At 38.7% G+C, this 15,534-nt stretch overlaps 1 protein-coding gene across 3 annotated transcripts in view; it reads left to right on the top strand.

The window, feature by feature from the left end:
- Positions 1–7,504: 7,504 nt before the first annotated feature.
- The window catches only part of LOC124615870 (speckle targeted PIP5K1A-regulated poly(A) polymerase-like), a 221,925-nt gene continuing 213,895 nt past the window's right edge, over positions 7,505–15,534 (top strand). For all 3 annotated transcript variants that reach the window (XM_047144035.1, XM_047144033.1, XM_047144032.1), the window contains exons 1-2: positions 7,505–7,720; positions 8,777–8,921. In XM_047144035.1, coding sequence (XP_046999991.1) covers positions 8,786–8,921 — 136 coding nt within the window. In that variant the 5' untranslated portion in view covers positions 7,505–7,720; positions 8,777–8,785. The remainder of the gene's footprint in view (positions 7,721–8,776; positions 8,922–15,534) is intronic.

The following is a 15,534-nucleotide window of genomic DNA, read 5'->3' as shown; positions in this document are numbered from 1 at the left end:
GACATTTGCAACGTAGCACTACTTTGCACAATTTTAATTTCTACACACACACACCACTTTAACCGCGAGTATTGCGATCGAAACTTCCTTTTCACTACACTTTTTTTTCTTCGCATTAACCCCTTTTACCTATTGTACTGAGATTCATTCCCCTCAATACTTCTGGTCAATGCACATAATTTGTAAGTCACGGGACTTGGCATGAAATACAAAATACATCACATACAATGGAATAACATATAATACATACAATACATTGTTTACATTAACTACAGGAAAAAACTATCGACTAAAATTGAAAAAATTTTTGACCACTCATAGTGGCTTCTTCGTCTTGGATTTTACTGACACACACGCTCGCCTTTTTCCATTAATCTGTTAGAAGGAACAAGTCCTTTGTTTTCCTTCTTGAACTCGAGTATAAGTTAAGGCTTACCTCCGTTACGTATTCTTCATACGTAACGACATGCATCAGCATGCTGAGAATACACCTGTAGCCGCTCCACTGAAGCTTGGGAAGGGAATTTTCTACCTTCTACTTAGGGTAGTGGCAACGACTACGTGTATGCTACGGTTTTTCGCGTATAACATCTGAAAATGCACGAAATAATCATTTATATGCAGCATAACCCTAATATGTACAGTGTTTTGGGCGTAAGCACATTCTGGTGTGCTTGTAAATCATTAACCCTAATAAAACTTCCTACCTTAACATGGACATATAAACATAAAATTTTGAAGTTCAGGGTGTAACTACTATTACTATGTACAGAGTTTCATAATAGCGGCACGCCCTTGTTTGCGTGTATCATCTTCAATTAAAGTGCGCTTATAGGCGTCTTGTGTTATCATGGGAGAAAAAATACAGACATTTTAATGCATCGGTTGTCATGAAAATCTATGTACACGAACAATCAGACTTTCATAGCTTCAGTGCAGCATGAAATTCTTTACGACGCTTTTGTTCATAATTCATTTTATAGACGATTCCTTTGCTTACAGGTCGTCGATCACACTACTTACCTGTTTCTCGTATAGCGGCGAGATCATTTTCATTCTTTGTGACTGTAAATTGTAATATGTGTGAAACATATAACTGTGACATGATTTTTTCCTTTCATGTTTCAAGTGGGTAAAGTAATTCATACCTTCCTTTTGCATACATGAGTGAAGCATCGCTAATATTGCACTTTGTGTCAGGTTTTTCACCTTTTCTCGTACACTCGTAGAGTCTTACAGTTTTAATTAAGTTGTTTCCTGACGTTAGGTATACCTGTTTATACGAGGTTGTCTTACAGTTTAATTTTCCTTATACACTTCTACGTTGTTTAAGTTCCGTACATGTACAGGGCCTCTTTCGCCTTTCACACATTCATACATACGTTTATACACAAAAAATATCTACCACTATAATATACACTTTGCTGGTGGGGCCCTTTCTCGGTACCCTGCACCATTCCTTCAATATTCCAAAATAATTCAGGGTGTGCTGAGCATCGTCCCTTATACTAATAATACTTACAACTAAATATTTCTTCTTACATACATAACTGCCTTACAGTCCATTAATGCGCAACATTCCCTATTTTCCTCCTTTACACTTTAGCTTTCGTACATGTACCCTCGTGTATAGCTTATATATTCTACAAAGTTGTTTGCTGAGTGCTTCAGGTGTTTCCTAACGTTAATGTGTGTCTCTCTCTCTATAAACTCTAGGTATTTGTTTTGAGAGCGATTCAGTTCATTACTCACGCTGCATAGATCTGTTTATTATTTTCCTATTTTAAAGCTTGTGTCACTCTTTTCCTTAGTCACAAAAATTCCCGCGTTTACCTTGTTGTTCATTCTGAAAATCGCTATCTACTGTGTAATGTAAATGTATGCGTTATCTCTTTGATTTCCTCTTTGCTGCTTTTTCCCTATATGTAATTGTGTGCTGTTCTTGTGTACATAGCCTTTCTTCCGGTTATATATCTGCATTATTTATCTATTTATTTTTTTTCTATTTTCTTTCTCCTTCCGTACAAGCTAAGATTTTACTCAGTATAATATAATATTACAATACCGTCCATGACCAGTATGTACTTGCATGTTCACTTTTATTATGTAATACCAGCTTATAATTAAATTTTCTAAGTTACTATTTACAAGACTTGTGTACCCTTTCCTTTCTTGTTTTTGAATGACTTTCGTCTCTGTGTCTCATAGTAAGAGTGGTCTCAAAACTTTTAAACGTTCCGCGCATGCGCGCTTACGTACCACGACTGGACTGCAGGCGCGGGGAAAACTCTGCATTGTTGGTGAACATTATTCGTGATAGCCACCATCGTGTAATAGTCACGTGACACCTGGACTCGACCGCGCATGCGCCTTCGCGCTTTGTATACGCTCAGCTGATCGGACATGGAAGGGGGGAAGATTTCTCCCCGGCTCGCTGCCTACAGCGCGGCCAATGACCTCGTCTTGACATGCAGTTATCGCGTGCTCATGAGCTGAGCATTGGATTGCAACTTCGACGCGTGGTTTCTTGCTCGTCTCAAGCGAACAAACTCTGACTGTCGCGCTAATTTGTCTTTGTTCCCCTCTCTTAAATAACTGAGTTAGACTACAAAAGTACTGTATGGTTTATTTTTATAGTGTTAAGACTCACAGTAACACATGTTTCATTAGGTTTGGTTAAATATGCGCTTTTAAGCTGGCATATGCCCCCAGTTGTTCGCAAGTTTCTTAGGTTAATGACAGCAATTTTACTATGTGATCCAAGGTTGTACAATTCCAATTTTGCTAAAATAACATATAACCTTTAATGAAAAAATCCCTTGATGTCCTTGTGGGGGTATAACCCTTTCACCTTGCCCGTTCGTGTGTTACCTAACAGATAACATCCTGGGTGAGGTTTGTCTATTATAATGAAAGGGCCATCATACAACAACTGCCACTTTTTGTTTAATGCCTTAATTTTAGAGGATTTTGGGTGGGTACGTAATAGTACTTCCTGTCCGATGTTAACTTCTGTAACGTTTCCTATCTTTTTGTTGTTATTACAGCCTGCACGAGGTCACTTACCTTGTCCGGTGCTTTCATCTCTTCTTCACATAGATCATCTTCTACGGTCGCATCCTGATCATATCTTAAAAATAATTGTCTAAGATGTAATGTGTGCTTGTTTGTGCCCCCTGTTGTCAAATCGGTCGGCCGGTGGGGGCTCATTACGACCGATTGTTGTTTACCGGGGGAGACAAAGGCGTTGCTTCAGTACTTGTCCGTTACCTCTACAAAGTGTACTGAGTGGTTATTCTGTCGCCAATTAGTTTCCGGGCCGCTGCATGCAACATTTTCTTGCGACCGGCCGTCGCTATTCCTCCTTGGTCTATCATTCCTATTACTGTAACTATTGTAATTTTCATTTGTGTGCCACCTTTCATCACGCGGGCCTGACCAATCATTCACGTGATTTCTATCATTTCCATACCGGCGTGGACCGTAATCTGTACTATACCTTCGGTCTTCACGTCTCTGTGGCGCCGAAATCCTCCGATTCCCGTAATTCCAGGTTCCATTATTTGGCCTTGTCGCATACGGATGCCAACTGTGTGGGTTTTGTCCACTGCCATTAAAATGATATCCGTTACCGTTGTTTTGATTGGTTCCGGAATATTCATTCCGATTACTTGTGCTCGGCTCTTCGTATATTAGATCAATTGAGTCAAGCACGGAAAGAAAGTAGTCAAGGTCGTTTTCCGGTATGGTTACCAATTTTTCGCGTAAATTCGCGGGTAGTCTGTTTCTCAGAATTTTGAGAACGTCTACGTGCGGTATTGGATTGTTCCAATAGCGCGTCTTATTCAAGTACTTTTCGAAATACTTTCTCAACCCGCCGTTTTTTAGGTTGAACGGTTGTGGGTTGAATACTTCACGGCGCAGTCTTTCTTGGACCCCAGCAGACCAATATTTCTCCAAGAAAGCCCGTTCAAATTGTTCGTAGGTGACGCACTGTTCAGCCATGTCTGTGGCCCACAAAAGTGCGTCGCCTTGTGTGAAGCCTACTACATATCTAATCTTCTGTGCCTCAGTCCAGTTTCTTGGTAAGACATTTTTAAATGCTCTTACAAATACGACTGGATGAGTTTTTCTGGATTCTGTGGAGAAAACTGGAAACTGTCTATGTTTCAACAGGCTCTCATCGACTAGAATCGTCGAGATGCAAGGCGACACGCCTACTGCCTGTTGCAGCACCGCGTTTGGCGAATAGCCATTGTTTGCCTGTGCCGGTGCGTGCACATACGCCGGACTGGGCGCGTGATGTTCTGCGTTATTGACATCGTAATCTGGCACGGGCGAATAAGTGTCGCACTGCCTGTTGCTTGACGTAGGCAAGTCATTTGAAACATTCAGTCTAGCAGCAATTTCCTTGCGTATTCTGTCCTCGGCTACTTTGATTTCATTACCTAATTTTTCAAAAAGTTTTGTTTCCCGGTCAGTTATTGATTCATTTACACTACCGTTTTCTAAAGTTTCATTTATTTTGATAATGTCCGCGTTGATACGTCGAGTCTCCTGTTTCAGAAAACCGACTTCTTCGTTAACTTTATTAACTTGGTCAGGTATTTCTTCACATGCGGACTGTACTCTTGTTAAATTTAATTGAATAGCCTGTACGTTTTCATGTATTTCTTTTTGTACGGTTTGTGTTTGATTGTGTGTTTCTACTATTTCTGACAGTTCCTGTTCCTGTTTGGTTGTAAGATCTGACAATTTCTTTTCTAAGTTATTTGCCAATACATTGTATACACTATTGACGGTTTTGATGACTTTGTCTTCGATCTTTTGATCGATTTCATTGGTGAGTTTATTTAAGCGTTGATCGAAATGTCTGTGTATGTTTTCAAATTGCGTGTTTACACTTGAAAACTGCTGTTGGAACCCAATTTCCATGTTTGACAATTTTGTGTTTGTCATTATTTCTAGATTCGCCAGTTTCTCGCTCACATTTGACATCAGACTATATAATGCCTCAAGCGTAACTGACGAAGCTTGTGTGTTTGTATTTATGCCATTATTTGTTGCCATTGTTTCTCTGCCATGGTCTGATTGAATCGAAACCGGGCTAGGTTCACTGATTTCACGCGAAATATTTTCATCTGATCTGGTAATCGATGCTTCATCGACTGTGCACAAGGTTTCATTTGCAAGTGGTTCGTTATTGTTAATCCCTGTGGAGTGCAATTGAATTGTATTTACTTCTACATTATGTTGTGCTGAAAAACTAATTGCGTCATCATTTACGTCACTATTGTCAGAATCGGTGACGTGTCCATGAACATTTGTTAAATTAAAGTTCTCCGATTCCATTGTGAAGATATTATTTTTATCTGTACTTTACTGTTAATCTAAATCTTTAAATTCTCTCGCAGTTGAATTAATAAAAATATCTCGCGATTGTTATTTGTTGCGCGTCGGAAATTTACAAGATGGCGCACTACGTCTTCTAATTCTGCTATTGTTGAACGTAAAAAGTAATTATCAAAGTGTAATTGTGTGTTGCCACAAACACTACCAGGATTTTAATATGGACGGAAAAGGTTCTGCTTTAAGTGGAGCTAAGCCAAGGTGCAGCCACTGCATGCGTTTGCGCTTTCCTACCTTAATTACGGCTGAGCTGCGTCACTCACGATTACGTTAGGTTTGTAAATCCTTGTCCTTGTTCCTTCTGGTTATTGTGCCATCCGTTTATACAGTTAATACTGTTTCACTTTATTCGTCATTTTCCATGTGCGTCATGTAACAGAGAAACAGTAATTAGTACAAGTACATTTGTAGCACAACAATGAAGTACTTACTCTTTGTTCCACCAGCACTGTCCCTGTCAGCGGTCGCCAGTGTGGCGAAATAAATAAAAAACATTTTATATTTTAAATTCCACGTCATTGTTGATTTAATCAGAGTTCTCACCTTAGACGTAGAATTAGTCCTTCTGCCACAATATTAATTCATTAGTCGCCATCGATGTTCTTCTCTTTGTTGACCGTGTGTACCATCATGAGTCGGCATCGGTTCACTTCACGAAGACGGTGGAAACCAAGGAATACAATGCTCCGTTGCTTTAAATAATTTTCGTAACACTTCGATACTTTTCACTATTTTTTATTCACAACACAATAAGACTTGCTGTGCTCGTCGCACAAACCATAATTACCAACCATATGGCTGCCTTTCCGCACAGTCCAAAAATCACGTCCATCCTCCACAAGGCAACAATCGAAAGTGTCCCTTAGCTCCTTGGAGTATCAAACAAAAGAGAATCCAATGTGAACTTTACAAAGATTATAATATACATGCCTCTCAATTTATCTTTGGCGCAGCTTTTAAGATATTGTATGTCTCTGCATAGGAATGTGTCATTACACCACGCACAGTACATAAGCGAGCGCGCACTCGCGCTACGCTCATTCTGTGTCTTGCTGCTGCACAGGCAACTGCACTGAACGCCGCCAACATGCCTTACAGGAGATATCGACGTCGTCTTCACACAACAGTTTACAAGAATATAGAAAACATTGAACTTACTACAACATCTGGGGACAAGAAAAATCGCATTCCATTGAAGAGTGTTGCAACCCGCGCTCTCGTAGATGGACCTTGTGTATTTCTTGGATGTTCTCTTAATTTTAGCTTGGACATAAACGACACTGTCTCACATGGAAATGGATGATTCACTGTCGCCATAGTGAGAGGTGGTAGTGGAGTGGCTAGTGTTCCTGGGCTTGAAAGTTTTACTTGGGTATCACTGCACAGGAAACATTTGATGGACTCAAAGCCAAGACTGAAATATAGCAACAGGACATAACTTGTTTTTATAAAAGATACTTGAATCTCTATATTGAGCTTGTCTCAGAGATCAAAAGACAATTTGACCTCTCCGATCCCATTTTTGAAGTCATTTCTACAGTGGAATCTAACGTAGCCCGATCTTACGCTGTTAAATCCTTGTACTCTGTCGTAAAGAGATTTCCTGTTCTTCAAAAATTAATCAACTGTGAACAATTGGATTGTCAATGGAAAAATTGTGCTATGCTGGAGCAGGAGAAATTTGGATTAGATGTAAAACCTGCCCCTGTGTACTGGAAGAAAATTTTTGATACCTATGAAATCTGCAGCCAAAACTCCAAATTCCCCAAATTTACGAGAAGTAATCATCCTTCTCCCCTGTCTTCTCTTTTCTTTCGAACCGACGAGATAAATGATGAGAAGCAGTATATGGCATCGCTCAGCCCAGTAAATTCCAGTTGGGTGTGTAAAATAGTTAATTTTTAATCTGATTCATGGTCTTTTTCTTGTATGTAAGTATTGTTGCAACTATTTTTGAAATGGATGGTATCTTGAGATATAATAGGGTAATCTGACGATCCTGGGTGGGCTATTACATTGATAGGCATTGGCGACCCTGGTCGTCGGGTGTTTGTATGTCACGGTAACTTCTTTGATTTGTTTTGAGATTGTTGGATTTACTTCATAGCTGTTGGTAGTGTTCTGCTTGTTGTGATATGTTGTGTAGGCGTAATGTTTGTGTGAAATAGTAGGCTTATAACATTCGTGCATCGTAAGTTCTTCGTTTCCAATGCCTAGTGTGATAAGCATGGTCGCTGCTGAGGCGTCTGATGTTAAAACATTCCCTTATTAAGGAAACGTTTAAATATCCAAATTTTTTGATGGGAAGCAGGTATGTGATTTTTGTATATAAATATGTTTTCAGGTGAAGTATTGCCGCAAATTTATCGAATATGTACACCCACCTACTGAAAGGTGTTGTATGTTTATAAAAAGCCTTCAATTAACCTAGATACTTGTGAACAGAACTGCATCCCCAATCAGGTGCAAGAAGCTGTGGGTAATTTTTGTGTTTACATCTGTAGCCCTTTAATCCATTTTATCGACCTACCTAGATAAACTCTAACACAGGCCTATCCGTACACTTGTAAGTCCAATTCCGTTTTGCTGCTTGTACAATATAAAACTTGTTGAATTGTTACACTCCATTCTCCCGAATTTATCAGTTTTGTTGCTTTTGTACCTTTCTTTTTGTTTTGTTTCCACGGATTGTTATGTAGTCTTCCTCGGAGTCAATAAAAACCCATTTGCTTCTTATTATTATTTCATGAAATGTCGTTTCATTTGTGTTTGTTACAAGCATGTTGTGCGTTCTGTCGACCATTCGTTTTGGGTTTCGTTCATTGATCAGGCTGCTCTCAGTAGGCTTTAGTTGGTAGTTTGAAGTATGCACTGCAGTTTTCAATATATTTGCTGTAGTTCTGTTTGCCCGTGGCACTTATGCTATAGCCCTACCGGTAAAACACTCGCTCTTTCACGGTGAGACATGTCTGTTTATTTCCCATAGTATTGGGAGGGGTGAATTTTAGTAATCCTTTATCTTATAGATAGTTCATAAAAAAAAAATCATTATTTGCTTTCTCATTCCATGACTGAACTGTTTCAGGAGCTTTATCAGATGCACATTGCTGGATGGTTTGAATGAATAAATGAACCTGCTGCAAGAGTGGTTTTCCAAACTGTGTATAGTTTTCAGAAAAAGTTTAAAGACGAAACTTAATGTTGTGCTGTAAGATATCGTATCACACTTTTAAAAGTGTATCTCAGTTGATGGATTATTGAAATGTTGTCCACTGATGGCAGTATAGTTTTGTAGTTCTAAAAAAAATAAAAAATAATGCTGCATTCATTACGTGAACTTTTTTTTTTCATTTTTTGTCATATGTAGACGTTGGTGATGGACGACCAGTATCGTGAGTGCAATTATTGCAAAATTCCAGTACCAGCTTGTAAATTTCATGAACATCTAAAAACAAAAGCTCATCGTGAAAGGAGGATGGCGTCAAAATTGGAATGTGGTGTCTATATCAGTCGTAAGTAACTATAGGCTGTAAGTGTTATAGTATGATAAAAAAACCTGTGTTATCTCTGTGTTTGTTAGTGTTTTTCATTTAACGATTAAAATTCTTCTGGGTGTTGTACCTTTTCATTGTATAAAATATGTTAATTATTTCTTGAACATGCTCACGAAAACCCAAATATTGATTTGCAGACTGTCACTAGTCACTGACAAGCAGGCTAGCCCACGAATAGTTTCTTTCCTACCCTCTTCTTTTTTGTCATTGTATTCTATGGCCAATTACAAGTTTCACAGGTATTTGTATTGACCCTAATTGTCTGCAATAAACAGATGCACCTTTCCTTCACCATAACTAGGCTTGCCCTGAGGAAGGTTGTTGTAATATGGTTGTAATGTTGCTTTTACAGTTATACAGTGGTGTAGTACAACACCCATAAGAATTTTAAATCTCATGACACTGGCCGCGGAAGCGTGCATAGTTACATTTTTCACAGTCTTATAGTTCTGATTAATGGCAATACTTTTTAGTTTTCTGTCTGTAAGTTACATGATATTCAGTACATCAATTGAGGAACCAGTTCAGTGTAAGTACGTAATTTGAGTTAAACTCCTGGCTGTGCTCAACGAAAGGGGGCTTGCCATCTAGTGGCAACATACTTTCAGATATTTTTTGTTCTTCATTGGATGGCAACCTTTCTGTAGTCCTTGTATTGATCTTTGTTTGCAGTATTTTTAGTGCATCCTGATTTTTTTTTAAGGGCCATCTGCTGTAATTTAGAGTTCCGTTACAAGTTCCTTAATTCCTGTAATCCATTTAATGTTGCTCTTACCATTCAAGAGTTTTTCTACTATTCTTGTACTAATTATATTTTCTAAAGAACAATGAAAATAATCAATTTTTGACCATATAATGTAATTGGACAGATAAAAACTCTGCTTGCTAAGCAGCAGTGGGAGAACACACATATGAAAAAAGGTTTTACTTATCCAAGCTTTCGGAGCCAGTGGCTCCTTCTTCTGGCAGAAGGGTTGAAGGGGAAGGTAGAGGGGTGAAAGAAAGGGAATTGGAGAGGTTTAGGAAAAAGGGGTAGAGTTCGGAAAAGTCAGCCAGAACCGCAAGTAAGGGGAGACTTACCAGATGGGATGTGAAGTGAAGACAGGTTGTTGGGGACTGCACCGGACAAGATTTGATAACCTGAGAGCTTAAAGGTGAAAGATAAAGATAGTGTAACATGCAAGACAGATATTACTGCTGAAATATTGTGCACAAATTAATAAGAGCAAAAAGCGAAGTGTATTGTATGTGTTACTGGGGGGGGGATAGACAGTTCAGAAAATAAAAGATGTAGAAAACTAAAACAGAGTGAAGATAGAGTAGTTTCTGGGAAGAAATGCTGAGACAAAAGTAGTTAATGTTAATTTAGGTCAGGTTAGTGGCAAGAACGAAGGATATGTTGTAGCATTAGTTCCCACCTGCTGTGTTCTGAGAAACAGATGTCTGGGGCGATAATTCAGATGGTACTTGTGGTGAAACTGGTGCCGAGGTCATGACTGTCCTATTGTAGAGCATGCTCTGCAACATGATATTTTTTGTTGGCATTCTACACCCTCTGTCTATGCCCATTCATCCAAACTTATAAATTGGTGGTAGTCATTCTGATGTAAAAGGCTGAATAGTGTTTATGTAACAGTTATTGTATTGCACGTTTTGTTTCACTCTTTGATAGCATATGTTTTGCCTGTCAGAGGGCTGGTATAAGTGGCGGTAGGTGGGTGCATGTGGCAAGTCTTGCAGTGAGAACAGTCATGGGGGAGGTGCCATAGAGCAGGGAGATGGATGCAGAAGCATAGAACTCTGACAAGGATATTGTGGAGATTTGGAGGGTGACCAAGAACAACTCTTTAAGTGTGGTGTGCAAAATCTCAGACAGAATGGACTTCATTTCAGAACATGATTTTAGGAAGTTGAAGTAGCTGATCAGTACATTAAAGACCAGGATAATACGGAGTGACAAGTGGTGTGCTCTGAAGTTGTTTTTTCAAGGTATCAGCTCTACTGTGATTGTTTGTGATGGCTCAGGAAATCTGCTTTTGAACTAGGCTAGTGGGGTAATTACATTTAGTGAAGGCTAAGGTGAGAATGGTTATGTATTGCTTTAAAGAGTCTGCATCCGAACAAACATGTTTGCCTCGAATGCCAAGGTTGTATGGAAGGGAACGTTTGACATGGAAAGTATGGCAACTGTCAAAATGTAAGTACTGTTGTTTGTTCATAGGTTTAATGTGGACAGACTTGTGTAGCTAGCCTTTGGAGAGAATGAGATCAACATCAAGGAAAGTGGCGTCGGATTCAGAATAGGATCATGTGAAATTTCTTTGGGAGAATGTATTCAGAGATTCCAGGAATTTTAACCCTGAGATTATAATGGCAAAGATGTCATCAATGTATCTGAACCAAATCAGGGGCTGAAGACTTATGGAGCCCAGGAAAGACCACCGAGCAACCTATGAAAAGGTTGGCATAGGAAAGAGCCACCCTGGTTCCCATGACCATATCCCTGATTTGTTTGTATGTTTGCCTTCAAAGGTGAAGTAGTTCTTGTCAAGTTCAGCAGCAGACTGACCCTGTACGTGGAGGATGTTGGTATAGAGGGAGCTGGCATCAATTGTGACAAGCAAGGTGTTTGGTGAGAGTGGAGTGGGTAAGGATTTCAGATGATCTAGGAAATGGCTTTTGTCTTTAATATAGGAGGGCCATCTTTGGACTATGTGTTGCAGGTGTTGATCAACTAAGGCAGATATACGTTCAGTGGGTGCTTTGAAGCCAGCAACTATAGGATAGCCAGGATGATTGGGTTTGTGGATCTTAGGTTCCTGGTGTTCTCACACGTCCAAAGAATGAGATGAATTTCTTCCTGACCATGATCATTACTGTTTCTCTTTCCTTGTTTGCTATTCTCCAGTGCCTTGCTTATTTATGTATGTCCTAATTGTTCTTTTTTCTGTCTTTAGCATTTTGTCAGTTTTTTATGTATTACTTGTTTTGAAGTTGGTTTCAGCTGCATGTGTTATTTTTGGTTATGTAACTGTTTTATAATGTTTGAATTTTGCAGCTATCAGTGGGCTTTTTTTATTGTGTTTTTGCTGATGTGATTTACTTTGTTCAGTTTTTTTAAATACTATTTTATGTTGGCATTCTACATTTATCAGCAATTTTGAATTTTGCATTGTAATTTTGTTTGCCTTTATGGATCAGTTAGCATAATCTCTACTTTTCAAATAATATTCTAAGACCAATTTTCCAAGCTCTTTCTTATAGCAATTTGACTTGTTGTTTGGTTTCTTGAACAATTTTTGGCTAGAAGAGCAAGACTATCGAAAAATTCCAAGCAATATAAACTCGTATCATTTTTAACGCTTCCAATTCCCTTTTTGTGCATATATTTACAGTTGTGTTGTTAGTTAGGGAAGGAAAAAAAAACTGATTTGTGACAGATCAGTCTGTAGCATTGGTTGAGGTCTAGGTTTCTTTGGGAGGTGACAATGTGGTTATGATACTAAAAAAACCAAATTGTAATGACAGATTGATCTGTGGCTTAGCTCATCTGAAAAAATGGCAATAACGTGATGTTATAGTTGCCCTAATGTATACGTTTTTTGTCGCATGTTTCCTGTGTCACTGGTCAAAGCCGATGACCTGTATTGAACTTTCCTTTATATCCTCCTTTATAACAGTCTCTCATTATATGTTCCGGTGCACAGTTGAAAAGCAGTGGTGCTTCACAGTCACATTGTCTTAAGCTTTTTTATGGGCAATGATTCAGAAATTTCTAATCTTAACTTGACTTTTGATTTGGTGTTGGTTGTAGTACGTTCTGTTAGTTTAATTAGTTTGGCTGAGGTTCTAGATTGCTTAGAAATTTTAAGAAAAGGTCTGTGGAGACATGCACCCCTTCATAAAGTCTGCATATGTTATTGCCATAGGTTTGTTCAGTTTCCTGTTTATACCGTATTTTATTTTAAACCAATAAACTGCTCTGCACAGCTTCTCCCAATTTCTGAAACCTACTTGGTATTCCTCTGATTACTGTTATAGTTGTTCCTTGATTCTTTCACATAGGGTCTTGTATAAAATCTTGTGTGTGCAGTATAGGAGAGAGATTCCTCTGCAATTACCTGGATTTTCTTCATTCTCTTTCTTGTGTACTGGATGGGTGAGGTCTGTGGTTCGATGTTTGGGAAGTTGTTCAATCAGTTCAGTCAGTTTAGAGCCATGTGTAAGGACTTCTAGGCTGTGTCACTTGAATATTTTCACAGTTCAACAAAAACCTGGTCTTCTTCATCTGTCTTATAATTTTTTTGTCTTGTTGTTGTTTCTTCCACTTCTTGGAAAGCTGGAGGATCTGATTCATTCAATTTGGTTTTTATTGAGGTTCTTACATTGATTTGCAAGAGTTCCTTGGATTCTTCACAGTTCAAAAGTTTATTACATTTTTTTTCAAGATTTCAACATTTTCTTTGTTACTGTGTGCCATTCTTCATCCTTCATCTTTCTGTATTAACTTCGGGTGCTCTTGCTGTTGCAGTTGTTTCCCAAAGATTTTGTAGTAAATCCTGGACCTGGTTTTGTGGTAATTATCTCCTGTAGAGTTTGTTATGTGTTTATGAAATCCTTTCTTGATTCTCGTAATGTTCTATGTGAAATTCTTCCCTTTTGTTTTTAAAGTTTATGCTATTTTCTTCTGTTTTGTTTATTTGAAACTTTTTGTGTTTTTCTTCATGGAACTTGTTCCAGTTTGGTGTCCACTATGCATATTTTCTTCATGAGTTCAAGGGAGTTTTAGATTTTTGGCTTGTTTTTTGAAACTTGATACTATGAGATGCTGTCATTTGAAGAACCAATAGATGAAGTTCTTGTTGAACTTCAAATAGATTGGGCAGATGGAAGTGTTATGAATATGCAGAAGATAATAGAGAAGGTAACGGGAAGCCCTTTAAAATACTTGTCAACACAACAGTTGCATGTATTTGTTGTGCTGCTTGAAATGATTGTGGCCAAGCAGCTTATGAGTCAGGGTGTATGATGCACATCTCCACCAGCTTGTGTTAATTGTTTCAACAAACATACAGTTCGTAACAGTGTGTGTCCAGACTGCACAGAAGAAAAGAAAATGCAAGATATTAAAGTAACAAAACTTGTGTCATATACTGAAGCAAATAAATTATTTAAAGTCATACAGTCTCCAACACTTTTTTTACCACATTTGTGTCAGTTGTGGAACATCCAAAGGTTAAGGTTTGTGACAAACTCAGTCACAAGCAGTGAATGTCATTACCAACACATGCTCATGTTGCTACATATACCAGTTTACATACTCCAATCAGCTGATATCTGCTTTGGAATCTAAATGGCTTTAGAAATCATCTGGAAGAACTAAAACTTGTAACACATGTCACACCTGCATGTACACACTGGAATTTTGAGGCTTCTGATACCCTTGTGCTATGGGGCTATCACCTACATAGAAATGATGACTTAATTGGTGGAACCCTTAAGGCAGGAGTGGCAGTGTTTATCATTGACATGCTTTATTCCTTACCTGTTGCCTATCACTCTACAAGCAGTTGCTGTCGCAGTACACGATGTGTCATTCATGGTAACATCACAGGAACCACTAGACAGCACAAAGTGCTGTCGTGGGCTGTAACTCCACCTGTTCCAGGTGCGCAATGGTTGAAAATCTCTTATGATTGGAAAACATACCTCTTGAATACAGAGAAAATGACACCTTCCCCCACCTCCTTCTCTCCCTACACGCACACGAGCGAGCGCGTGTGTGTGCGTGCGTGCACGCACACACACACACACACACACACACACACACACAAATCGGCAGGATCATTCTCTGTGATTGATCTCACAGTTTGCTCTTTTGCTCATTGGAAAACAGTAGACAGCTCTATCCCAGTGACTACTGTCCAGTTTTTGTTCACTTCAAGCAAAGAAGATAGCCAGAAATTAAAAGCCCCCAAATGACAAAGGCAAATTGGATGCTTTACAGCCAGTTTGCTGCATTTAAACACAGAGACAGCATACAGGATTTGAAGAGCCTTTCTGGTGCTGATAGGTCCATACAAAAATCTTCAGGCCATCGTAGGAGACAGCTTGTCCCTTGGTGGAATGAACAGTGTTGTTCACCACTAAAGGAGAGGAGGAAAGTGCTGCAGAGATTCAAATGCAATCCATTTCAAGAGGATCTTGAAGTCTTTTAGCTACATAAGTAAAAAGTCCAACAGACAGTTAAACAGAGCAAGAAGTTAAGATCCAACATCACTTGCATACTACACTGTAGGATTTTAAGGTAAGTCATTAAAATATCCAGAAGTGCGCACGTCCTGACAGAAATAAATAATGCAGTTAGTGAGATTGAAACTATTTGGGACATTGTCAAATGGGAGCCGAGACAGCCAGGCAGTGTAAAAAATTCCATAACCTAAACTAAATGACAATAATTCGCATTCCAAGTCAGATATAAAAGAATGCCAAAACAGTGCCAGTGAAAATTTACATAATCCTCGAATAACCTGTAAAGAATTTCAGATTATATACATTTTAGTACTTGAAA

This window comes from Schistocerca americana, chromosome 5 (assembly GCF_021461395.2).
Source record: "Schistocerca americana isolate TAMUIC-IGC-003095 chromosome 5, iqSchAmer2.1, whole genome shotgun sequence".
Lineage (NCBI taxonomy): Eukaryota > Metazoa > Arthropoda > Insecta > Orthoptera > Acrididae > Schistocerca > Schistocerca americana.
The sequence above is the reverse complement of the archived record's forward strand: the minus strand, read 5'-3'. Positions and strand labels throughout refer to the sequence as shown.